This window comes from Vipera ursinii (assembly GCF_947247035.1).
Source record: "Vipera ursinii genome assembly, chromosome: 3".
Lineage (NCBI taxonomy): Eukaryota > Metazoa > Chordata > Lepidosauria > Squamata > Viperidae > Vipera > Vipera ursinii.
This window is the reverse complement of record NC_139516.1, coordinates 116,314,084-116,340,455: the sequence shown is the minus strand read 5'-3', so window position 1 is coordinate 116,340,455 and position 26,372 is coordinate 116,314,084. Positions and strand designations below refer to the sequence as shown.

The 26,372-nt window shown below is 40.2% G+C and overlaps 1 protein-coding gene across 1 annotated transcript in view; it reads right to left on the bottom strand.

The window, feature by feature from the left end:
* Positions 1 to 274: 274 nt before the first annotated feature.
* Positions 275 to 26,372, bottom strand: part of LOC310637201 (carboxyl-terminal PDZ ligand of neuronal nitric oxide synthase protein-like) — a 78,459-nt gene continuing 52,361 nt past the window's right edge. Inside the window, 3 exon segments of the mRNA XM_083357542.1 lie at positions 275 to 4,384; positions 6,831 to 7,128; positions 23,290 to 23,442. Coding sequence (XP_083213668.1) covers positions 3,919 to 4,384; positions 6,831 to 7,128; positions 23,290 to 23,442 — 917 coding nt within the window. The 3' untranslated portion in view covers positions 275 to 3,918.

Here is a 26,372-nt window from a genome sequence, read left to right as displayed (position 1 = left end):
TTCTAGGTTGGGTCTCTCCTTGACACACTTTGTTTATAGGCTAGGAATAAAATCGATTGTTCCAGTCACAGTCAACTATGAACTATGCAGAATTCCCCCTTCATAAGTTCGGATAAAAGCAAAACAATAGACCAGGGGTCTTCAAACTTGGCCCTTTTATGACTTGTGGACTTCAACTCCCAGAAATCCTCAGCCAGCAAAGGAGTTGAAGTCCACAAGTCATAAAAGGGCCAAGTTTGAAGACCCCTGCAATAGACAGTAAACAGCCATACAATGTAATGAATGTAATAATCAACATAAAGCCCAGGAATAAAACACAATCAGCAAAATAACTTCAAATTACTTGAGGAAACAATCATTCAAACCCCTGGGCCTACTTAAATTGTAGACATCCTGAATGCCAAAAAGAAAATTAAAAGGTCTGGACGTGCTGTTCCATGGAAAGATGACAGCAATAGAGAAGTCATGTTTCTGTGGCTTCTCAAGGTGACATTCCCTGAGCAAGAGGACATGAAGAGAGCATCACCTACTTGATCTTCTTAGGCAGGATGATGTTATTGGGAAAAGGCAGATATCCAGACCCTGAACCATGAAGGGCATTAAAAGTGACAACCCACAACTTGAACCACACCCAGAGGCCAACTGATAATTAATGGCAGCAGCAGTTACACAGATGCAATGAGAAATGCTTGTGACGATTTGGGTTGCCTCATCAGTTGTGTTTTCAAAATTCTCCAAGAAAAGTGCAAAGGTCCAGTAGAAAGGTGATTAATACCAAAAATGATTGCAAGCAAAACTTTTCATTCTAGGAGGAGTTGTAACTGTTGCACTTATTCGTTGCTCACTCTTTGAGTAGGAACTATAAAGTTATGGCTAATCCCTTTCAGAGCAATGCTGGATGCAGAATTAAAGTCAGAGCGTTTCTGGAATTGGGAATGGGAGACTTACAAACCAAGATCAATCTATCTTGCTGGAATTAAGCCTCAACCCCAGTCCTCCTCATCCACACCTAATTAAGCTCCAAACATCTAGACAACATTTAAACAGGATCTCCTGTTTGGCCCAAGGGTGAGAAGTAAATCAAGTATCAACATCATATTGATATTTTATGCCATGAGAGCAGATGGCCTTCCGGTGCTGATTAGACTTGAGTGGGAGCTGAATGGATGGCTCAGAACACACACTTCGATTTCACTATGATTTTAGTTTCTGTATAGGAATTGGCTCCCTGCCCTTCCAAAGGCTATGTGCTTTGTAGTAATGATTCAAGAAGAATGATTCAAGAATTTCTTTGATAAACTAGCAGCAATACTAGAAAAAATTTCATCTGCTGAATTTCTGCCAGGCTTTAAGAGCATGAAACATAGCAAAAATGAATTTTCTTTTTAAAAAAATTCATAATTGTTCTTCACAATCATTGCTGAAGATATATACTTCAAGCAACCAATGTCCCTATTTGACATTTAGTGGTATTTTATTTCAGTAACTGATTTTTCACAGTAATCAGTACTATTTAGTGTCTGATTGTGCCGTTAAAAACTAACATTTATTTATTTTTATTTATTTTAATTCCATTTATATCCCGCCCTTCTCCGAAGACTCAGGGCGGCTTACAAGCTTAGCAGTAGCCTTCATTCTATGTATATGCCTGCTTATTAGGGCTTTCACACACACCCCAAGCGGCATTATTACAAAGTCAGCTTAATTGCCCCCAACAATCTGGGTCCTCATTTTACCTACCTCGGAAGGATGGAAGGCTGAGTCAACCTTGAGCCTGGTGGGACTCGAACCTGCACTAATTGCAGGCAGCTGGTGTTACTTAAGGAGGCATTAGCCCACTGCTCCACCAAGGCTCTGACATGCATTGCAATGTCAGGATGTCTTTCTAAGTTCCCTTCTTTCCATCAGCACTTTTCATTTTAGTGAAACTATCCAGGAATCTCTACTTACAGCTAATGATTTGGACTTACCTTGGAGCTCAGTTTACATGAAGCCACTTCTAAATTCAGCATGATGCATCATAAACAGAGGGTGTCTACAAAAACAGTCAATATTCTTTTGTGGCTAAATCATAGAAGGTCAGTATAATAGTTAGCAAACAGTATTTCATGGAGGCTTACTGTACATATAAGAAGAAGAAAAAATGCTTCCAAAGAATCCACTGTGGCCTATCAGACATTTTGAAAGCCAGTTGGTATATACCACCATCCAATAAGTTGATACAGAATAAATTATTGTGTATAGCACTGGTGAAATAATATACAATCAAAAGGAATACTTGACAATAACTGACAGTTGAAATAGATTTCACACTTTAAACCTACTGAAACCAAGAAATGCCATAGAAATCTCAAATGTTAAAATTTTCACTTTGGGTGAGCAGAAAAGGAAATTTACTGACTTAGATATCATGCATATTTGTTTCAATAAAAATTCTTGTGAGAAAAAACAGACAAGAATTTGAGTAGTAACAGAAGTAAACTTGCAAAAATAGCTAGATTCCCAGCTGACTCCAATATTAAAAATAATATGAGGAATTATGTTGCTTTTCAAATTTGGAAGTTCCTATATGAGATTGATACCATTTAACTGACATGTTCAAGGAATACAATTAGGTAGATATTCATGCCATTAAGTTATACATGTATATAGAAAAAATGCACTGGAAAGATTCATTAACAATCTAATCCTGAGCAGGAAAGACAGTATCTCCCAGGTGTACAGATAGTCAAGAACAGATTAATTTTAGTATAGTGTGCTCAGTTTATCAACCCTATTCTTTGGTTTCAAATGCCCACTCTTGAGCATAAATAGCAAGTGATACAGATATGAAGGGCTGAAGGGTTATATGATGGACTGGAAGGAAGGCATCATTAGCAAAGATTGTTCTTCCTGCCAGACACATGGATGGCAGGCAAAGGGAGGTACTCAAGCATCATGTTGCTCTATAAGAGTTTCTTCATCTTGGTTCAGGTCTAGTTTTTTTGCTATGCTTTTTGAGAAAAGCAAAAAAGTAAAGATCCCTGGGAGACAGAACTCCACCTAGATTTTTGGATGGAATTTAATCACATTTATAAAGTCCAAACCAGCCGAAACAGTGAAGGGAAGTTTTGATCTAAGTAAGGAAAGGCTCATATTGAGTTTCTTCCTGCTTCTGAGGAACATGACTATGCAGAGATTTTGTTGGCATTTTTCATCCTCAGGAATTAAAAGATTTGTTAATGAAGCTGTTTTATATATAGCAGGAGCCCAAAACCTCTCCACTCATGGCAATCAGAGCAATGGCTAAAGAAATACATTCATACATTTCTCCAGGGAAACTGAAGTGAACACAACCTAATTTTTGGACCAGAATGCATTCCCCTCCTCTCGCCTCTCTCAAAAAATAATGCTTTGACTTTGAATTGCACTTTGAGTTAACACTCTTATGAAATTTTGAAACAAGATTCATCTGTTAGTGATCATAAACCAGCATAGAGAGTCTTACGTGAAGTACTGCTGCATTTTTGTTCTGCTCGTGCAAGGCAATTTCAAATAATTTCCATCCTACAGATATCTAAAAGTGCATTTGAAGAATATATCAAGAATGTTCTAATTGGGTTGCAGTTTCACCACTGAAAATTCTCACATTCAGGTTGTGCAGATTATAATTGTTGAAGCTGTCCACACAAGGGACTACAGCAGAAATAGCATGCAGAATGCATTCCTATGGCTAGCTGAATGCAAGAAATCTGTTGGAAAAGAGACCCACTTTTTCCTCAAGATGCTTCCTGTCACCACTTCCTGAGAATAGAAAGCTGCTTTCAGGGAATATAGGGTCAATTCCAACACCTGGCTCAGAAAGTTTTCATTAAAAAAACTGCTACAATGATCATTTTGGCAATAAAAGTGAGGCACTGCTGCAAATAAAAGACAGTTTTACTCAAAAGACAACAAGTCTGGGCTATGACTTTCACCTTCTAAGGTTGGTATCTTTGCTTCTGAAGGCATCTTACAGCTTTGGTGTTCAGGAATGTGTTTACCAGCACTTAACTCAAGTCTAAGAGCCACATTTTCTGGGAGAGTAGAAGAAGGTATACCGTGAATTGCACTTTGTTTGGGCTCCGTATTCTTCTTATGAATGAGATCAGGCACATCAAATGCCCTATTGCTGGTTCCAACTTTCCCCTGGGTCAATGAATTAATTTCTCTAAAAGATGCCTCTGTATTAGTGGGTGGGCACTGAAGTTCCCGGAGTTCCTCAGGAAGTGAGATTTCTGTAGTCTTCATCTGTGGTTCGGAAGCAATCAGCAGATCTTGAGTGGTTTTCAGAGCTCTTGGAGTACGCTTTTTGGTACTCAGTGGGGGTGGATTAAGCCTTGGAATTACACTTGTTGATGTCTGCCTAAAAGTTCAGGAAAGATTCATTAAGAGAAGTGCTGTGTTTCCCCGAAAGTAAGACCTTCCCCCAAAATAAGCCCTAGTTTGGGGGCGAGGCACACACCTTCAAATCAAGCTAGGGTGGGGGTGGGCAGAGGAGCTGCTCCATGCACCCCTTATCTGCTTAGCATTGCAGCCAGGCCTCCCATGAATCGACACTTGCCTCGCTTCACCTCACCTCACTGACCCACTTCTATGGCATTTTGCTGTCAGAGGCTTTCCGGAACGGCCTCTGCAGCCAAGAACTCAGCTACAGATTCAATCTGTACTCAGTTCTCGGGTGCAGAGGCCTTTCCGGGAGGCCTCTGATGGTGAAATGCAGGCTGGGGGAGCACGTCAATCTGGAGTTTCATTCTCAGCTGCAGAGGCATTACCTTTGGCTGCAGAATTGTACATATATCGGGGAAATACAGCATTATGTTAAAACTTTTACTTGAGCAAAAACATCTCCTTGTCTCCCTTCCATCCAGTATTTATTCTGCCTCCCAAGAAAGGGAAATTGTTAAGAGTCCTAAATATCAGAGGTCAAACTGACATGGAGTTATTGGCAAAATTAGGTAAGTTGGTTGACTAAGAACAAAAATTATTTTTCAATTTGAAAAATACCTGTCAGTGAACCTATTCTAGTCCCAGATTTGAGTTGTTGGATTTCATGGCTAAATATGGGCTCTTCTACCACCTTGCCATATCATGAGAGGATCTGTATATGTAGTGAGCCAGCCACCAAAGATATTGCTCATGATTGTCAACTATATGTCCCCCTTAGGTTTAGATACAACATCCCTAGTGGAAAGAACAGCCCACTGGAATATGACTTGCAAATTGTCCTATTTCCTCCTGGGCTCTAACCTATATATTGTGAGCAGAACTGCTAAGTTTATATAAGGAAGTTGATCTAAGAACCCATTATATCACTCAAATTAAGGTGTCCTGTAAAGGTAATGTATTTCTCTGAATGCTGATTGATTATGCTTGTGTATAAAGAATGTAAAATACATATATATAAAACATGTATGTATTACTGGGTTTTCTTTTTTTCTTTTATCTATTTTACCCTGAAATTAGATTCTGTATTTTATTTTTGTTTTATATTTTTGTCATGACCAATTAATAAAGTATCTATTCTTGTCTTGCAATTAATATTTTTTCATTTTTTATTTTTTTTAATCCCATTTATATCCCGCCCTTCTCTGAAGACTCAGGGCGGCTTACAATCTAAGAAGCTCAAATCAATCTGCTTCTAATAAACTAATAACTATCCTTTTGTAATTAATCTCAGGTTATAGGTTTGATTATCAATAGCTTTTTCACCAGAAACTTTACAAGACTTACTAAAAGCTTTTTTTTGGCAATCAAGAAACAGTCAATACTTTGACAACTGGAACATTTTACCTTCAGGAAGTAGAGAAGTTATCTAAATAAGACATCTTCTTCATGTTTCTAGAGTAAGCATCTTCCAAAACTTCCACACAGTAGTCCTAGTGCCCATTTACTTGAACAAGTTAGCAACATCCCCCTTTCCAAATTTCTTCCATCAAAACCCAATTGTGATTTCCTTCTTGTCCAAGCCACCACCATCAAAGCAACTTATGTTTGATTGCATCCTTGCTGGGCTGCCTGATAGTTTGAAACTTCAACTGTTTGCACCTTCTGCTTGGGCGCAAACATCTCTTTCCTCTTTTAACCGTGGCTTGCTTCACCTCTCTGTACATATTCCTCCAAGGAATGCATGCACTAAAACCAAGGAGATAAATGCTTTTTTCTTTTTTGCTTTCAATTTCACTCACACCACCTCCCCAGAATAATTAAATGAATGAACCTTGGTTTAAGTTCCAGAGAAACATTTGTTTTAGGGGGAGGGGAAATACTATATACACACTGGCAACGTATATACCATCTACGTACCATCTACGTACATTGCTACATACTTAGCAATGACTAAGACAGAAAACATGGCTTTTATTTATTTATTGGTGATATACTCTGCATCAGAAACCCAGTCTCTTCATTGCAAGTAGTAGTTGCACAGGAAAATGAACAGAGGAATTTAGGTTTAAAGATATGCTCTTGAATATTTATTTCATCAGTCTGAAGTCCCCCTCAGCTTTGGACTTGTTATAATAAAGTTACTTGCCTTTCAAGACCTCTGGCTTGGCTTACAGCAATATCTCTTTCTTTTAATTTTTAACCTCATCTCGAAGGAGTGAAATGTGAACTGAATCATTTACCTGAATCTTCTCCTCTTCTTCCTCTCTTAGCGAAGGTAAGACTGTGGTTAGATTAGTTAGTGGCAGAGAACCAGGAAGAAATGATTGCTTTTTTAAAATTATTTTATTTTGCCCCTGCTGATGTACCCCAGATCTGGGAAAGATGAAAAAATAACTGCTAACAAACCTCATAGAGCCACTTACCTATTTGCCTGGTCCTGACCTCCCAGCAGTGTGCCTTGTGCGAAAGGGAGGGCTGCCTCTGCACGCTCATTGACTTCTGTTACCCCAAAGATGCTGTGGTTGGTGGGCTCTTTCCTCCGCAGGAAATCACTGACTTTTGCACCAACAGACATGCTGAGGTTTTTTAGATGTTGACCGCCAGTTTTCCACTCTGGCTGCCCTCGCAGATTTGTACCAGTGGAGGAGCGGAAGGCAGATTTGACAATGGGCAACTTTGGTGCCAGGGTAGTATTTGAATTCTCAAACATACTTTGGTCAACTAAAAAAGAAAGAGAATGCCTCTGTAAATAAGGAGAGGTGCCAGGCAGAGATATTATTCAAGAGAACAATGGAAGCAGCAATGGAATTCAGGTTGGTACCTGTTGCAAAAATGTGGAAAAATCTCAACTTACTTTCTTTTTCTTTTTGATCTGCTGTGCTAAATTAAAATCAACTTTCATATTTACCGAGGAAAGTTGGACTTCATGCAAAGCTGGTATTATTATTATTATTATTATTATTATTATTATTAATAATAATAATAATAATAATAATAATAATAATAATAATAATAATAATAATATTTCTTCTTGCTCCTCCCCTAGTTCTTAATTCATTTTCCTGCTAAGTGCTATTTGGAAAACCCAACTTTAGTGAATATTTTTAAACTTGGAATTCCCTCATAACACTGATCCAATTTATCCTAAAACAAAAGAGGAAAGACCCTCCCCTAAGTGAGAGCCTTGTGAGGCAAAGAAAGAACTGTATTTCATAGATCTGGTCCTCTGCAGCAACTCGGTTTCTTTCATCTTGATTTAGGAATTTTCTGCCATGTAGAAAAAAATAAGCAAATTAACATAAAAGTAGTAACTAATTGATCAGCATTAATGATCATGTTTTATTTACAATCGATACATCTTCAGGATAGCTTTGAGGCAGGAAAGGAATTTGAGATTTGTCTGTCAAATGAGACAGAGAATTTGACCATATCTGAGGGAATAAAGAAAAAAAATGCTGGGTTTCTTGCAATGGTCCACTGAAACACCGTTCTTTATACTGACTGGAAAAGCCCAAAGCTGAAAATTCAAGATAGAAAAATCTGTATTTTGGTTCTTAAGAAACAGAAATTAGGAGAAGCAAAAGTTTCCATATTTCTGGCACCTTTACGATGGTTGCAGTGTCCCACAGTCACATGATCACCATTTGTGATCTTCACAGGCAACTTCCAATAAGCAAAGTCATTGGAAAAGCAAGAAAGAAGTTGCAAGTGTGGTCTCATGACATTGCACTTAACAACTGCAGATGATTCACTAATGATGGCAACCAGAACTGCCATATAAGTCAATATACTGCAAGGAGGTGAAATCGGAAGATCCAGCAAAATGAGCAGCACCAGGCAACTACAATCCTGTTACCTGTTCACCAACAACTTTCAAATTGCTAACTGGTGTTGTAATTAATGCAGTCCAACAACATCTGGTTGAAAACAAGTGCTTTATACCTGAGCAGAAAGGAAATTGCTCAAACAGAGGAAGAACAAAAAATCAGCTCCTAACTGACAAGATGATTTTGGAAAACTGCAAGAAAAGGGACTTGAATGTAGCTTGGATTGATTACAAGAAGACATTTGTCTCCCTGCCACATGACTGGATAATCAAGTACCAAGAAATAACAGGAGTCAGTAGAACTATTAGGAGCTTTGCACAAACTTAAATAACACAATGGAATTCACAGTTGTTGGTCAGTGGTAACACACTGGGAAAGGTTAATATCAAGAGAGGAATCTTTCAAGGAGATTCACTAACATTACTTATGTTTTTCACAGCACTGAATCCTCTGTCTACAACAGTAACAAGTCAGGCTATGGCTACCAAATGTAAAAAATATCTGCCAGGCTATCTTATCTCCTTTATATGGATGATCTGGAAAAACATCTGAAATAGAATACTACTCAATACAACCAAGATATTGCCATGGATTTGGACTGTATAAATCTGCCACCCTACAATCAAGAAGGAAAAAATATTGACAACTGAAAGAATCACGATACCCTATGGAAATATATGGATGAAGATGATTATTACAAATACTTGGGCATCCTTCAAGCTGACAACATCAAGCACACTGAAGTCAAGAAGAAAGCTGGAAGTGAACATATCATGAGAGTGATGAAAATCTTAAAGTCCAAGCTTAAGGATGAAAGCTTAAGGCAATTAATAAACTGGGCAATTCCAATCATTAGTTACACCACTGGAATATTGACTGGACTCAAGCAGAACTAAAACCCCAAATAGGAATACAAAAAAAACAAAACAAAAAACCCCACTAATGAATCATACCCTTTATCTATGCAGTAATGTTGAAAGACTCTACTTATTAAGGAGCATAGTGGATATGGAATATTACAAGTGAACCAGACATTTGAAGAAAAAAAGGGGGTGGGTGGGAATTGGAAGAATATTTGAAGGACAGTGAAGAAGATAATTGAAGTTAGTACATCTTAAAGGCTTATAGGTAATCCTCAGTTTCCGAGTATAATGAAGTTTGCCCATTATGGTTGCAATTTGTGATGGTCATTAAACAAGGCATTCAATCTCAATCACAGCTCTCCCTGTTGCAGTTAAGTGGAGCAAGCGGTGCCTCAGGGTTGAGGTAGGCCCAGGCCTAGCATTGCAGCACCTCCCCAGCTCACACATGGTCTGTTCCAGGTCTCCCCCATCCTCTGAGGCAACCTGTGCTCCACTTCCCGCCCCGCTGGGTCCCATACCCTTCTCCCACCTGTCATGGCTCAGGTTGCTTACCTTTTCCATAGATCTTTTTTGGGAAGCAACCACTCCACCATATGACCTTTCTATAATTCAAACTACATGGCAGATTAGACTGAATTTTCATAGTCCACACTAAACATGCTTAGATTCTCCAATTTCTTCACTTGACACTTGTCAGGCCAAAAAACCAAGAAAGTCATGTGATTTTTTCCCCCCAAGCTGATTTCTTCATTGTTCCACTCCCATAGACAGCATTTTGCCAAAATGAAGCATTCTATATAAATCTACCATATTCTCTGAAAACTGTTAGGGAGGAAATCTGTCTTCACTCTCTTTCTCTCACACAAAATATCTGGTCTGAGCTGCTTCTTATTCCTCTGGAATACATCCTTTCCTTCCTGGGAATCCAGCCTACTACATTCTAATACATCTCTTCATCAACATATTTCTTTTAAGTCAAAATTAAGTATAGGACAGTAAGTATCCTTGTTTATTTATCATGTGTGTGTATAAACCATTCTGCCTAAAATGAAGAATTTTATTACCTTTTACATTCTAAATGATAAAGTTCCAACGACAATCTGAAGCAGGGCTCTTCAAACTTGGCCCTTTTAATGACTTGTGGACATGCTAGCTGAGGAATTCTGAGAGTTGAAGTCATAAAAGGGCCAAGTTTGAAGACCCCTGATCTGAAGCATTGTTGGCTGATCTATTTTATTTTTTGTAGAATTAAAATTCCAGCAGATTTCAAAATATTTGAAATCACTTATTATTAAAGCCCACTTCTCTGAAAGGCTTATCATCCTTATTAGGAAAGAATCATCCATGTTTTCCAGTTGCCTGAGTAATTTGCAAAATGTTGCATACAAAGGTGGTCTGTGTAATTTCTCAAAGGCCAATTTTGCTTCTCTCTCTTTCTATCCTTATCCAAATGCATTCAAATAGGCTTCTGTTCTCAAAATCTTGAATTTCTACACATAGAGCTTACTAGCATCCCTCTAAGCCTGATCCTGCCGTTATTATTTTCAGTTTTCTTTAAATTTGCTTTCACTGAAAGTATTGTTCATGTTATCTTCAAGTACAAACTTGGCAGATGCCTTGCTGGTCACTGGATCAGCTCCCTCTAGATTTATCTACCACCATAGAATCCTATGGCTGAAAAGGACCTTGGAGGATGTCTAGTTTAAACCCCTGTCCAAAGCAGGAGTTTATTGCATCCTGGAAAAATGGCTGTCGATTTTTTCTTGAAAATCTCCAGTGATAGAGCATCCAGAAATCTGGGAGGTAAGCCGTTCCATTGATTAATCGTTCTTATTGTCAGGAAGTTTCTCCTATGTTCCAGATTGGATTTCTCTCTCACAAACTTCCACCCATTGCTTTTTGTCCTGCCCTCATGCGCTTTGGAGAATAAGTCAACCTCCTCATCTCTATAACTGCTCCAGTATTCAAACACAGTTATTGTGTCACCCCTAATTCATCTCTTTGTTAGGCTAGCTAGACACACCCAGTTCCCTAAGTGTTCATATGATATTTCCCTTCTACCTTTCCACTATAATTTTATGAACAGCTTCCCTAATTACTTCTATTAAATGCTCTCCAGCAACATTGCAGAGAATCACCCACTTGGATTACTTGCCATATTACTTGTTTTATAACAAAAGCTGAATCTGATGGCTCAGTTGTCAAAAGGTCACCTTGTGATAAAACATAATGCTCCTTCTCCAGCGAAAGTTGAGCCAGGTCATTGGTAGCTTGTAATGCAGGCCCTATTAGCAGATGGGATTGGAGGAATGCCCAGACTGCAAATAATAAACAAAATTGCAATCTCAGAAGTGGGCTGAGAATATATTTCAGGAACCTAAACAAAAGGATAAAGCTCAGATCAGAGACGGTATTCCCACAAATACGTCTCTGGATGAGTAAACGGTTGCATTTGTACTGCATGGTATCCTTGTTTTACTTTGTTTTGTAACTTAAGAGTGTTTCATTAACTTAGCCTATATGATTAGTTTATGGCTTAATATAGTGTGTGAACATAGCCAGAGCTTTAAAATAAAAAAATTGAAGGAGAGAAAAAGACTATGTCAGTAGAATAATTAAGACTATATATTTAATTTTTCCTTTAAAAAGGTCCTAATGTCTATGTAGTTGCAAATATGAGGAACGAATTTACAAATCCTTCAACAGATCCAAGTAAAGCTCCCTCATTTTTCTTCTATGCACTCACTCACTTTCAGGAAACAAAAAACCCAACAAGCTTTGATTCTCTTCCACAGCCTAGCAGACTGAGTCAGAAGCCAAAATTCTAGTTTCAGCAGATAAACGTTGCATTCCACACCCCTAGAAGAGGCTGCATATGACATTTTTCCCGCACAAAGCACAGGAAACAAGAGATGGGTGCCTGAAGGTGAATTTGTTACATTGTTTAGGCTAGCAACTTCTTTGATTTCTTCTCCATTTTGTACAAATTTTTAAAGAAATTATTACATAAGAGATGTAAGAGGAAAGCAGTTAAACAACACATTACATTTCTTGCTGTTTTTAAGAGTGGAAATGCAAAACATAGTGAGTGATCTTATGTATCACATTAATACTACCTGGAATTTAAAAAAAGTTTGGTAAGATAAATTAAGATTAAACACCCTATGCAATGTACCCAGTTTTACTGCTAACTATACATTTTGGATCTTTGCAAAATTTCAAAAGACTCACTTTATATGGCAAACCTATTGGTGGTGAACATATTTTGCTGAAGGAAAATAGAAACTAATAAAGTGTAGACAATGTATATTTAATGATGCATTTGAAAAAGATCTTATACCTCTACTTCAGGACTTGGTCCAATCAAGACATTTAAAAATCATGAGTATACTTGTCCACTCCTTTATAGGGTTGCTGTAGGAAGCACCAATTCAAAATAACTATGTTTATCTGGGAGCATTTTGTATTCTGTTCAGCTTGCTTATTACTGAGAATTGAGCCTGTAAAGTTTTTTTGAAACTATTACGGAAGAAGGCTTCTATACTGACAGAGGTTTAAATTTTCCAACATTTAAACCAGGGGCTGCAACCTTGACAACTTTAAGACTTGTGGATTTTAATTCCCAGAATTCCTCAGCCAGCATAGCTGAGGAATTCTGGGAGCTGAAGTCCACAAATCTTAAAGTTGTCAAGGTTACAGACCCCTGATTTAAACATAAAGTAAAAGTAATTACATGCATGATCAAAGAAGATTGTTTAAATATATTGTAAAGATGGAGAGTTATGGATAATCTTGGCATTTGAATATTAACATTGTTTACATTTTCATATATCTTCAGATGCTAAACTGGAAGTATTTAGTAAGAATTTTATAATATTCCTATTCTGAAATGATTGCCTGAAAATAAGAACCATAACCTGTGTTTCATTGAAAAGTAGCATATAGTAACAGCTCTTGAAACATTTTTGGGGGTATTTCTGCTTGATCCTTATTTCTCATCTTTTTAACAGCACTTTGCATATTTAACTTCTTTCTAGGAACCATGAAAGGATAACTTGCTTTGAAAACATGAGAGTTCACTGCAGTTTATAACAAATATATCAATAACGCAAGTGAATTTTCAGAATATTTTTTCCCCTGTGTTATTTCTCTTGTATGTTGCAAAAAAAAAAACCCTCAAGATTTAAGCATTTGAAATATTGGAGCAAATGATTAATTAAAATGATTTTTTTTAGAAAAAGTAAAAGAAAGCATCATTCTCTTTTCCTGCATGTTTAATTGATATCTTTTATGAGCAGAAAAGGATTCAGTTCCTGATTTATTGTGTGTCTAAGCACAGAAACCTCTGTCTTCAGTTATACAGGAATAACTGCTATGTAGCCACCAAAGAGCTTTAGAAGCTCCCTAAGTGCATTCCCAAGAGATCTTGCATGACTTCATTGTAGAGCCTCATTTCTCAGAATCACTTCAAAAGTACTGGCCACGATCATTTCTCTTGCATTTCCCCACTAAGGAAGAAGTGAAAGCTGGGTACTTCCTGTCATGGGAAGTCAACAGGTTCCAAATGATGCACTGAACATCACCTTCTGTTAAAATGTTGTATGTATATGTTGTATGTTAACATTCAGTTAATCCATCCAGCTACATTATTCTAGCCTCTTATACATTCTCTGTTTCTCTTCTACTGTATCCTGTTGTGTGCTTTGTCACAAAGAAATATTTATTCTCCGTGATAGTGACATTAAGTGGTTTTCATAGAATAGGGGGAATGTATCAGCGTTTCAGAACAAATTAGTTCCCACCCCAAATTTTGTCATAGATGCTTGCATTTGAGATTAATTCAGAAAAACCTAACACAAGATGTTACCGTCTAGTGGAATTAATCTACTGGAACATTATAAATAGCTTTGAGCCTCAATATCTTTCTGGATACTTGAGTCTTGAAAGGGATGGGGAAGCTTTCGCCTGTGATACAAGAAAGGAATCAATCAGTTTGAATGGATTGAGGTGCCCCAGGAGGATTTCCAGGTTAACATGACAAGAGTGATCATATGGATCTGGTTACCACCATTTCATGAAATCTGACCTGCCACTCTTAGCAACTGCGTCTTGGTGCAGCGGGTTCCTGTACAAAGTTTTTTGTGTGAAAGAAAGCTGCTTTATAGGAGAGATACAGGAACTGATATTTCTTATTGGCTTGTCTATTGACAACATTAGCCATTGATTCCCATGCAGCTTTTCTCTACAGAAGATGTTTCAGCTGCGGATTTTCAGGAACCTTGAACATATCACCTGTCTTTTTTCACAATTCACAAAATGTAAAAAAAAATACAAGTTTGCAAAGAACAGAGAAAGTAAAGGAAGCAAAGAAAGCAGAAACAACAATTTTGCTTTAGAAATAAGGAAGGTTTATTTAGCAAAAGCCAAAAGCCAAAACCACCACCCTGGGCTTAAGTGCACTTACAGAAAAAGTAATTCCATAATAACCACTGAGCTAGCAAAAGAACACAAGAGAGACAGAAATACAGAGGAGCTTTCTGAAGAAAATATATGAAGTAGAAAAATACACTAATATTAGGTGATCAGACAGACAACCTGAGTCACTCCTAGGGATTCAGTTCTGGATTTCCAAGTGGGTGGTTGGGGCTACCCCTAAGTAATATTCATAGCCTGCTAGAGATGGACTCTGCTAAGTGGATCTAATGGTGTTCTTTTTACATAATACGTTCACCTCATGTAGCTGTGAGTACCATTGCTGAGGATGCTGCTGCTACTGCTGCTTCGACTGCTCTAGCTTTTGCCACTTGCAGCCTCATCATCTTAGTGTTCCATCTCCACATCCTACTTGCTTTCTTTCCACTTGGATCTATATATGCTCTTTCCATTTCTCAACATTCACTTCCTGTTCCTCACCACTCACTTCCTTGCCTTGACTATGTCCTTAGCACAGCCCTGAGATTAATTTTTCACCATAGGACCCAGCCTGAAGGATAGCAACAGCCCTCTCCCACTACTTTGGCCATGGCTGTCAGACACCAAAGAGGCCACACTGCTCTCTTTCTACCTTTCAACTAGATTTGCAGGATAAAAAATAACAGTGGGGAAATAAGTCACCCACCTAATTCATTTAGAAGGCACTTTCTCCCTGAGTTGCATTCCTGAAAATCTAACTGATGGATTGAGAATGGGCCTTGATTTATGGCTTCTCTGATCCTGCTTTAGCAATGTAGGAATGGGCTATGCTATGTTCTCTCTACTTCCCATTCATGTGAAGCCACAATAAAGCTGATTTGATTTGATATATTCCTCTGATATATAGTGATTTAAGTGTTCTTCCCAGAACAGGGTAAATTTTGGGCTCCACGGGGAACTAATTTAAAAACAAAGAAGCTTTGCTGAAGTTACACACCAGGCAAGAAAGGGGGAGTCAGGAAAGGAACATGTGGGCATTCAGCTTGTTCCTGGGCCATTACCGTAGGATTTTACCTGAATGGGCCTGGATCTCTGAAAGTAGACATTCAGAGGAAAGCAAGGGGAGTTTAGAGGGGAAGGAGAACACACCCACCCCTCACACACACACTACAACATAAAGGAAAGGCTTTATTGTCATCTGAGTTTTCTTCAAAGGTATCCATTTCAAGTTAGGCAGGACAATGTCCATTGCCACGGGTACAAGCCCTTACAGCCAGGAACACTTCTATTCTTGTCCCTCTGTCAGCTACTACACTCTTCAAACTCTACAATTTCCTTAGAATCCAGGGCTGCTCCAGGAAGCCTGGAAACCCAGGGTATATTCAGAAACTGCATTGCAAGTGATCTCGTCCATAATTCGCTTTAAGAGTTCTCAGTAATATCAACACATAATATTATAATTAGCTTAACGGAAAAGCACAGCGGGCATCTGCTGAATGTTTGAAGCCACCCACCATCCGGTGAAGTTACTTGATTTTCTGCGTTCCTCACCTGAGTTGCATTTGGCCACACATCCTATAACCATCATCTGCTGATTCTGGGAACATATAAAATGCCCAGACAAATATTATCTCTGACTTCCCATTGCTACCAAAGCTACTCCAATTAGAAAGTCTGGGGGTAATAATTCTTTAAGCTTAGGAGATGCTTTGTGAATCAAATAATGACACAGCTGACAAATGAAAACAGGAAAGCAAAACAAAGTTTGTTTGACAATTTTTGAAAGGCATCAAGCTCCCTTCGTCCTGTGCGCTCCCACAGGGAGGGTCTTCTCAGGGTACCGCCGGTAAAAGATTGCCGGCGGATAATACCCAGGGGGAGGGCCTTCTCAGTGGGTGCGCCTGCCCTTTGGAACCAGCTGCCCATAGAGCTTAGGACTGCCCCTGACCTTCGCTCATTCCGCCGGGACCTGAAGACTTGGCTCTTTGAGCTTTCTGGCCTGGACTGAGAATATTAATTGGGGTTTTAATTGGATTTTAATTGGGGTTTTATATTTATTCAAGGTCTAAATGTAATCATTTTAACTGTTCTTAATTTTTGTAATTGTTGTATTGTTATTTTAAAAACCTTGTGAACCGCCCTGAGTCCTACGGGAGAAGGGCGGTATAGAAATTTAATTAAATAAATAAATAAATAAATAAGTCTAATGATAAAGATAAAGATAAAAAGAAAAATGAAAAGAATACGTATATGGCTCTCTATCATGGACCCCTAACAAATCCCAGTTTCAGTTTGAGGTACTGCCAATGGTAAAAGTAGGAATAAGGAAAGGGCCACCAGTGCCATTGACTGCCAATCATAATTATATACAGGAGCATAAATTGGAATATTGCACACTATCCAGTCCAAATTAAATTTCCACTTTCTTTGCACAGAGATAGTTCAGAACTTTAAATATAGAATAATAGGATTGGAAGACACCTTGGAGGTCTTCTAGTCCAATACCCTGCTCAAGCAGGAAATGCTATATAAATCCAGACAAGTGACTATCCAATCACTTCTTAAAAACCTCCAGTGACAACTTCTGGAGGTAAGCTGATCCACTGATTAACTGTTCTCACTATCAGGAAATTTCTCCTTAGTTTTAGATTGGATCTCTAATGATCTTCCACTTCTTATTTTTTTGTCCTGTCTTTGGGTGATGTGGAGAATAGGTTGACCCTGTCTTCTCTGCAGTGGCGTAGCGTGGGGGGTGCAGGGGGGGCCGGCCGCACCAGGCGCAACATCTGGGGGGGCGCGCTCGCACTCGCAGCTCTCTGACCCTGCCTGGCTCACTCACTCTCTCTCACTGCAGTGCTGGCTGTGCGAATCCGATCCGAGCCGCCGGGTCGCCGCCCACTGTGGAGGGGTGTGTGTGCCAGGCGTGCAGTGCGGTGCGGAGAGAGAGCGAGGGACTATCTGGGGGAGGGACAGTGCAGCGGCCGGGTGCTTGCCCCAGGTGCTGACAACCCACGCTACGCCACTGCTTCTCTGTGACAACCCTTCAAGTACTGGAAGACTGCTATCGTATCACCTGTATTCCTTCTCTTCGTAAGACTAGAATAGAATAGAGCTGGAAGGGACCTTGGAGGTCTTCTAGTCCACACACACACACCCACTCAAGCAGGAGAACCTATATTGTCTCAGACAGGTGAATGTCCAGTCTCCTCTTAAAAATCTCCAGTGATGGAGCGCCCATGATTTCTGGGGGCAAGCTGTTCCACTGGTTCATTGTCCTCACTGTCAGGAAGTTTCTCTTTAGTTCCACATTGCTTCTCTCTTTGATCAGTTTCTAACCATTGTTTCTTGTCTTTCCCTCTGGTGCTTTGGTTAACAACCTGGCCCCCTCTGCCTGTGGCAGCCCCTCAGATACTGGAACACTGCTATCATGTCTCCCCTATTTCTTCTTTTCTTTAGACTAGCCAAACCAAGTCCCGTAGCCATTCTTCATATGTTTTAGTCTCCAGGCCTTTGATCATCTTAGTTGCTCTTCTCTGAATTTTTTCTAGACTCTCAACATCTTTTTTGTGATATGGTGACCAAAATTGGCTGCAGTATTCCAGATGTGGACTTACTAGGGTTTTATAAAGCGGTAATAATAATTCGTGTGATCTTGATTCTATGCCTCTGCTTATACAATCCAGGACTGCATTAGCTTTTTTGGTTGCTGCTGCACACTGCTGGCTCATAGTCAAGTGATCGTCCACTAGGACTCCCAGGTCCCTCTCACAGTTACTGTTTTTAAGCCAGGTCTCACGCAGTTTGTACTTGTACCTTTGATTTTTCCTGCCTAAATGTAAGACTTTGCTTTTCTCCACATTGCAACTCGTTTTGTTGGATAGGGCCCATTGTTCAAGTTTGTCAAGATCTTTTTGGATCCTGAGTTTGTCTTCTGGGGTGTTAGCTACTCCTGTCAGTTTGGCGTCATCTGCAAATTTGATGAGTTCCCCTTCAATTCCCTCATCTAAGTCATTTATGAACATATTGAAGAGTACTGGGCCTAAAATGGAATCTTGTGGTACCCCACTGCTTACTTCTCTCCATGTAGATGTAGTGCCATTGAGGACTACTCATTGAGTACGGTTTGTTAGCCAGCTATAGATCCATCTGGTGGTGATGTTGTCTATTCCACCTTTTCCTAGCTCACCGTGCAGTAGGTTTACCTTGTCAAATGCCTTATTGAAATCTAAGTATACTAGATACTGTGTTTCGCTGGTCTACTAGTTTAGTCACTTTATTGAAGAATGAGATGAGATTGATTTGGCATGATCTGTTTTTAACAAACCCATGCTGGCTACTAGTTATGACTTTGTTTCTAGTTGTTTGGAGATCTGTTTTCATGAAGTGTAGCCCATCCCTTGCCAAGAGTCCCTCGTGTAGGAAATTCAATGAGCCAGGAAACCAAAGTTTTCTTGGCGACACCAACCCTTTAGCCAGTGGTTTAATTCTAAAATTCTTTTTTGCCTCAATGGGTGTTGGCCTTTCGTTGGGAGTATGGATGAGAACACTACTTGTGCTCCTAGCTGCTTTAACTTTGTTGACTAGTTGTTTGTAGTCCCTCACTGTTGCACTCAGGTTGTTTGTTGTGTCATTCGTCCCAGTGTGGTGGAGGAGGAAGGGGTAGTAATCTGTGGGCCTAATTATTCTGCTCCAGGGAGACAGCATACCTCCCTGGATTGTATGTCTAGTCTGCAGATGGATGGTTTTGTTCGAGGATGGAGTCTCCTATTACCAATACTCTCCTTTCCTTTTGTGGGGTACTGCAGTCTGGGGTGCTTTTCTGTTTTATCTCAGGTGTGTTTGCTGATGTGGCTTTTTAAGAGATATTTGAAGTGGCTTTTTTAGGGATATTTGAAGTGACCTTTTTAGGGAAGTTTGAAGTTGTCTTTTTGCTAGGTGTCTGCATGTCTTCTTTGAGGGGGGGGGTTGTGGGTCTGCATGTTTCCGTCTAAGGGGAGAAATTAATTGGTCAGTTTTAGTGGGGCTGTTTCTGGTTGGGCCAAGGGGGGTTGTTTGTTGTATGCTGTTTCTTTCTTTGGTTATTGTGTTTCCTTCTGTGTGTGACATATTTTCCTCCAAGGGTTTATCGGTGGGTTCAAGTGGGAGTTATTTGTTCGTTGTTTGGTTCCATCTGGGTGGAGCTTTCTTTCGTGTGTCGGGGTTTGGCTAGAGTTGCTTCTAAGTTCCTAATCTTTTCCTGTAATAGTTCACATAATTTGCATCTGATGCATATATAGTTGGGGTGTTCTTTGGACATCAGTGCATACATGGAACATGTACTGCATACCACAATAGCTTCAGTTGTCTGTTCCATGAGTTTGATATTTGGTGCTTTTTGTCTTGCTGCCTTGCCGCTGCCTACAGGCCTCCCGGTCCGCTGCTGTTGCCTCACCTCCACCTGCAGGCCTCCCAGTCCTCAGAAAAGGATGCCATCGCCTGCAGGCCTCCCAGTCCACTGCTGCCACTGCCCACTGCCTCCGTGCTGTCCCCAGCCGCTTCATCAGTCCGCTGCCTCGCATTGCTACCGGCCACCTCCTTTTCGCTTCCCCCAGCTGTCTCACCAGTCCTCTGCCTCACACTGCTGTCAGCTGCCTTTCCACCGCTTGAGCTGCCAGTGTGTTGCGTGGCCCAGTTTGCCACACCGGTTTCCATCTCCCTGTGCCGGGCTGGCCTAGAAGTCCTCTGGTGTCCCCTTTGTTATCCTGCGTGGCTGCTCTGTCGGATGGGTGTGTGTGTGTTGCTCTGGTTCCAGTTTGCTGTTCTCCGTTGCCTTCTCCCCCCACCCCCTCCAGCATTGGGCTGCTTAGCTGTGCTCCGGAGCTGGCTCTCTCGTTCTCTGCTGCCAGCTGCCTCTGACTCCACATGCAGCCCTTTGTTCGCTGTGCTCTTGTTTGCTGGTGTTTCCTTAATCATTTATCATATGTTTTAGCCTCCAAACCCCTAATCACCTTTGTTGCTCTTCTCTGCACTCTTTCCAGGGTCTCAACATCATTTTTGCATTACGCTGAGCAGACTAGAGGCAATATTCCAAGTGTAGTCTTACCAATGCAGTATAAAGTAGTAGCAACACTTTATGTGACTTTGAAACTATCCCTCTGTTCACGGACCCTAGGAATACATTAGCTTTTCTGGCAGTTGTAGCACACCACTGGTTCATACTTAAATGGTGGTCTACTAGGACACCTAGATCATTCTCATTTACTACTGCTGAGCCAGGTACAATCTATTTTATACCCGTGCATTCGGTTTTTCTTGCCTATAAGGTAGGGCCTTACTTCTCTCACCACTGAATTGCATTTTGTTGGATAGTACCTAGGTTTCAAATGTGTCAAGATTCTTCTGAATTTTGAGTCTACCTTCTTAAAGGGTTAGTATTCCCCCCAGCTTGGTGTCATCTTCAAATTTTATGAGTTCCCCTTCTAAATCATTTGTGAAGTTGTTGAAGAACACTGGGCATAAGGCAGAATCTTCAGGTACCCCACTGCATGCTTCCCTGAATTTAGATGTAGTTCCATTGAGGACTAGACATTGAATGCAGTTATGTATCCAGCTGGTGGTGAGGCAGTCTATCTCAGATTAGTCTAACTTACAATGAAGTAGGCTGTGGTCTACTTTGTCAGATGTATCTGTTTTTGACAAACCCATGTTGACTTCTAGTAATAACTTTGCTTGTTTCTAGATACTTACAAATGCACTGCTTGATTATCTTTTCCAGAATTTTCCCAACTATTTATGTCAGTCTGCAGTTTACTGGATCCATTTCCCCCCCCCCTTTTGTAGACTGGAACCACATCAGTTCTTTTCCTGTCATTTGGTACTGCCTAACTCAGACATGTCAAACTCACAACGTCACGTGACGTCGCACAACGTATCGGGACAGTTTTGCCATTGCTGGCAATGGGGTGGGCGTGGCTTCCAGATGACACATCTGGCCCGTGGGCCGGGAGTTTGACACCCCCCGGCCTAAGTCTTCTGCAGCTTTATCTAACTGTTCCTTAAAATTACTGCAATCAAAACTAAAAAAATCTAGTGAACCATTTTGCAGAAAGTATTTCTGAACAAAATCAAACTCTACAGACTTAATTCCGAAGCAGCAATCACAATATCAAGCGGAAAATATTTTAACTACTAATGATTAAGAAGTTAATCTGGGCACATTTCAAAGGATAGGTCCAGGTAAATTTGTCACACTGCTGTAACATAAAGCAAACACTAAACAAAGTTATTTATCATTTGAATTAAAATACAAGCTAGAAAGAAACTTCACATGCCAATTTAACCTTTTTCCATTACCACTGCAGGCAGAAAGGCTACTTGTGTATTTGGGCTATATGCAAATGACATATCAGCAACATAAGTATGAGAGCAGAGTCTTTACTAGGTAATCAGCACCCAGTTATATGGGACAGAATCTATCATATGGAAAAGACGGACGTGATTGGCTGTGCTAAACTTGGTTGCATCAAAGATACAGCTGAGTTCATGCAATGCAGCAGATGAACAAATGAAAGACAGTAGATATGTTTACAGATGTTAGATTGGAACCAAATAAACCACTCCCATGAGATGGTTTCCTGAGGTGTCAGGGCTAGCCACATAGTCTGCATTTGTTTGGGATGAACAATCGAGAAGCTGCTTTGACAAGGACTTCTTCTTAAAATGCTTCTCCAAAGACAAAATACTATAGCTATTCTTTTGGAATTGGGGAAGCCTTTTCTGTAATGTATTCATGAATGAACAGGTTCAGATTCCAAAAGAGCATGGATGTCATGTTAAACAATTTATCCCTGTGCAATTTGTTCAAAGCTGAACCATTTTCTTCAAATTTCACAGACATAAAGCGCTTACTGGTCCTGTCTGAAGATTAAATAGGGAGGCTTAAACAGGAAAGGCAGAAAGTTGCAAAGTTTTGGCTAAGAGCAGGACTCTACATATTCTACCCACAGAAGGCAGCACAGTACAGACAAGGCAATTCTGTACCAAAGTCAAACACATTGTATGCAGTATGGCATTTTGCAAACCAGGCAAATGGAATACATTGCTTGACTTGCATGATATATTCTGTTTCCAACATTTATAGGGAGAGGCCAAGGGAAATATTGTACGCTGAAGACATCCTTCCAGGCCTCTAGTAACTTCTTCACTCCCATTGCTGGCTTTGGGTTTTTATCCACGCACTTTCAATACTATACTTTCACTCTCAAAACTGCTTTCCTAAAGGAAAACTAACTTTTTTGAGATGCCAATGCTCTAAAGTGATAGAAGATCAGAGACGTGGGACATCTGAGGTAATACTTGTTCTGTCAGTGGAAAAAGAGCAGTTTTTCAAATGGCCTAACAGTGAGGACCAGGAACTATCATTCCTCCAAAGGTTCACTCTTTCACAGGAAGAATCTGTACTCAGAAGAGAGAACAGAAATAGACAGGCTTGCTGAGACCTTTTAAAAGGACATGCAAACATCATTTCATATATTATCAGACCTAAGACACTTCATTTTTCTTTCAAAGGGCAACCTCATCTTCCAGGCTATCTCCCAGCCCCTGTTTGTCCAGGATATTGAGCAGGCGACGTGGCTCCTCTTGGGCCCATGAGTCCCACTCCTCGCCTTCATCCATGTTGGATTCATACTCAGAGGCAATACCAAACTCACGAAATTTGATGAGCTCCAGGCTGCCCAAAGGAGGGTCCATACTAGGAAGGAAATGGAAGCATTCCAGTTTCACCAAACAGTCACTCCTACCTAAAGGGCTGCCCAAAGAACTGGAAACATTGGAGAAGCTGTTGTCAGGCTGAAGAAGGTGGGTGTCCTCAGGCATAGGGGTAGTGGAATCACACAGAACAGGCAGGGCACCTGATCGATAGGTTATTTCCAACAAGCTGTCTTGATAGTCCACTGAAAGACAAGAAGAAAGAATGGAGCATCAGAGCAATTACTTCTGCCATGTTTATGTCAGAGAGGATGGCTACTCTAACCATCCAAGAGAACAATTACCTGTTGCAATTATTTCTGCTGCTCTTGAAGACCACTGAGAATATACAGCTGGTCCAGGATACGACTGCAAAAACAGTTTGGGGAGCATCACAGTATGCTTATAACACATCTAAAATCTGTGAGCTGTGCTGATTACTCATAAAACCACTAGTAATCAGTGCAGCTCACAGAATGGACATATGTTACAAGCATACTTTTCATGGCTGACTCGCTACACAGCCCAGCTCACAACCAGACAATAGTAAGGGAAGGGGGGAGGGAATGCATTGGAATGTAATGGAGGCTTGTGAGGAAAATGCAAGTGTGTCGACTGGAAGCCTGAAGCAGACCCAACACCCCAAGGTCACTGGTTGGGAACATCCGAGGCAGACAGACATTCCCAAAACAAAGAGAGTGCAAATGATTGGTCGACAATGGACAATGGGAGGTCCAGGGGAAAAAGGGAAAGTTTTCCTATGTTGTTTGCACACGAAATAATTAGAACTGGCTTTTCTACTTCTGTACCCATGTAGAATTTTTAGTAAAGTTATACTCTTGCTAAAAAAAAATGTCCCAGGAGTTGCTTTTCCTGTCTAACCCAGTGGGATGGTTGACAATACTGTGATGAACTCCAAACTGCTTTTGCAGTCAAATCCTGGACCAGCTATATGTTCTCAGTGTACAATTGGTACAATTCAAGCTATCAGTTGTCATCTATAAAATATCACATGGATTTTGGTCTTATATTTATAGGATAATCTTTCTGCATTTGTCTCTGTTCATCCTGTAAGATCAGAAGGATGCCCAATATCCCATGGAGTATGAGGCATACCTAAAGAATGGTGTTCATAGTCAAAGAACAATCTGCTAGAGAGCAAACAATCTCTTTGTGGGAATAGTAGTATTTTACAAAGTTGGGAATGTGATTACTATGATCTTTGGTAAGGCCACAGATGTCATTATATTTATAATGGAATGGGTCCTAATCCCTAAATCTTTCTGCATGGAGCTCTCCATAAAATAGAAACAAACTTTCATACAAAGAAAGAAATTGCCTTATTTATGCAATTCAGTTCAAGAGTGCACAATCCTTGTTCTTTATGGACTTGTGAGGATGTTATAGGATAGTTGAAACACAGTGAAGCTAAGAGCATTTTTTGACACGAGGTGACACCTGAATTTTTTAATGATAGAAATTACGTTTTTTTTAAATACCTTGCACTGAACTTCATTGCCATGGCATCTCAAAGCTGCTTTTTCAAAAGGCAATTGGACTGTTCTCTTGAGGAAGAAGACGACGATGTTTCACTTCTCATTCAAGAAGCTTTATCAACACTGATGAAGCTTCTTGGATGAGAAGAGAAACATCTTCTTCCACAAAAAATCTCCAGTCCAGTTGCCTTTTGAAAAAGCATCTTTGAGGTAACTATGACCTGGATGACTGAGAATCTCCATAGACATTGCCATGGCAAGCTAAAGCTGCATTCAGAAGGAACATCATTCTAAAATAAGCAAACAACACACAAAAGCAATAGACTACATAACAGTGTAGTCAGTGTAGACTCGACATTCGCCTGTCTGAGATGGTATAGGTTCTCCTGCTTGAGCAGGGGGCTGGACTAGAAGACCTCCAAGGTCCCTATTAATTAAGACATCACTACAGCAGCAGCTGGCTTTATGCATAAACTGAAGGCCAAACTGGAGAATGAAGATTTTTGATGACCATAAAAAAAAAGAATGTGTAAAGAAAAATCACATCACTAAGAGATATAAAAACACTCCTAAGATAGCAAACATTAAACCAGAATGTCAAGAATACAGTTTAATGAAAGCGAAACATATCATACAACTTCACCATTATATGAAAGTCTGCAACACAATAAACTCTTGAGAACAGTTTGGTGTCATGGCAAAGATGCTGACCTAGATACCAGGAGACCTCCCTTCAGCATGAAAGATGGCTAGGTGACTATGGGCCTGTTCCTCTCAGCCCAGTTCACCTCACAGGGTTGTTGTTTGGAAAAGAATAGGCAGGAGAATTAGATATATTGAACTGTATTTTTTAAAAGGTGGAATAAAAATATGATAATCATAAGAACTCTGATGAATTAAGTGCACGTGTATCCTTCACAAAAAGCCACTAGAAATTCATGTGATCACCCCAAAATTCAATTAATATTAATCCAGGAGATGCCGAGACTGATTGATTGACTATTCGCTTAATCTGGCTATGTTTTCATGTGTTTCTTCCAACGAATAAAATAATCTGGGCCTAACTGAGAACACAGCAAGATCGGGTGCGCTACTAAAGGATCCACCCATCCATGCTTCAATTGAGATTACCTCGCTCCTAGGGTGAAAGCCTAGGAGTGGCTATTGCGTTAGGGTGGATACTTGCAGCTCCCCACCCAAAGTGAGAGTCGGTGAAGAGTCTTGGGTGAGAGTGCCCTCAGAATAACAGAGTCGGAAGGGACCTTGGAGGTCTTCTAGTCCAACCCGATGCTCAGGCAGACAAATGGCTGTCCGGTCTCTTCTTAAAAACCTCCAGTGATGAAGCACACACAATTTCTGAAGACAAGCTGTTCCACTGATTGTTCCCACAGTCAGGAAATTTCGCCTTATTTCTAGGTTGGTTCCCCTGCAAATTTGATAAGTTCCCTTCTGAAGCCCTGTTGGTGCTACAAGCTTGAGCTATACCCCTATGAAGGCTCGCTCCTTCACCTATCTCCCCAGGATGACTTAGGAAGTGAATGAGAGTGGCTGGAGGAAGATGACAGAGCTCTTGGCTCTCAGAGGAGGGAGACCAGGGGGAAGGGAGGGAACAATAAGTTACAGTGACAATGGCCATGGAA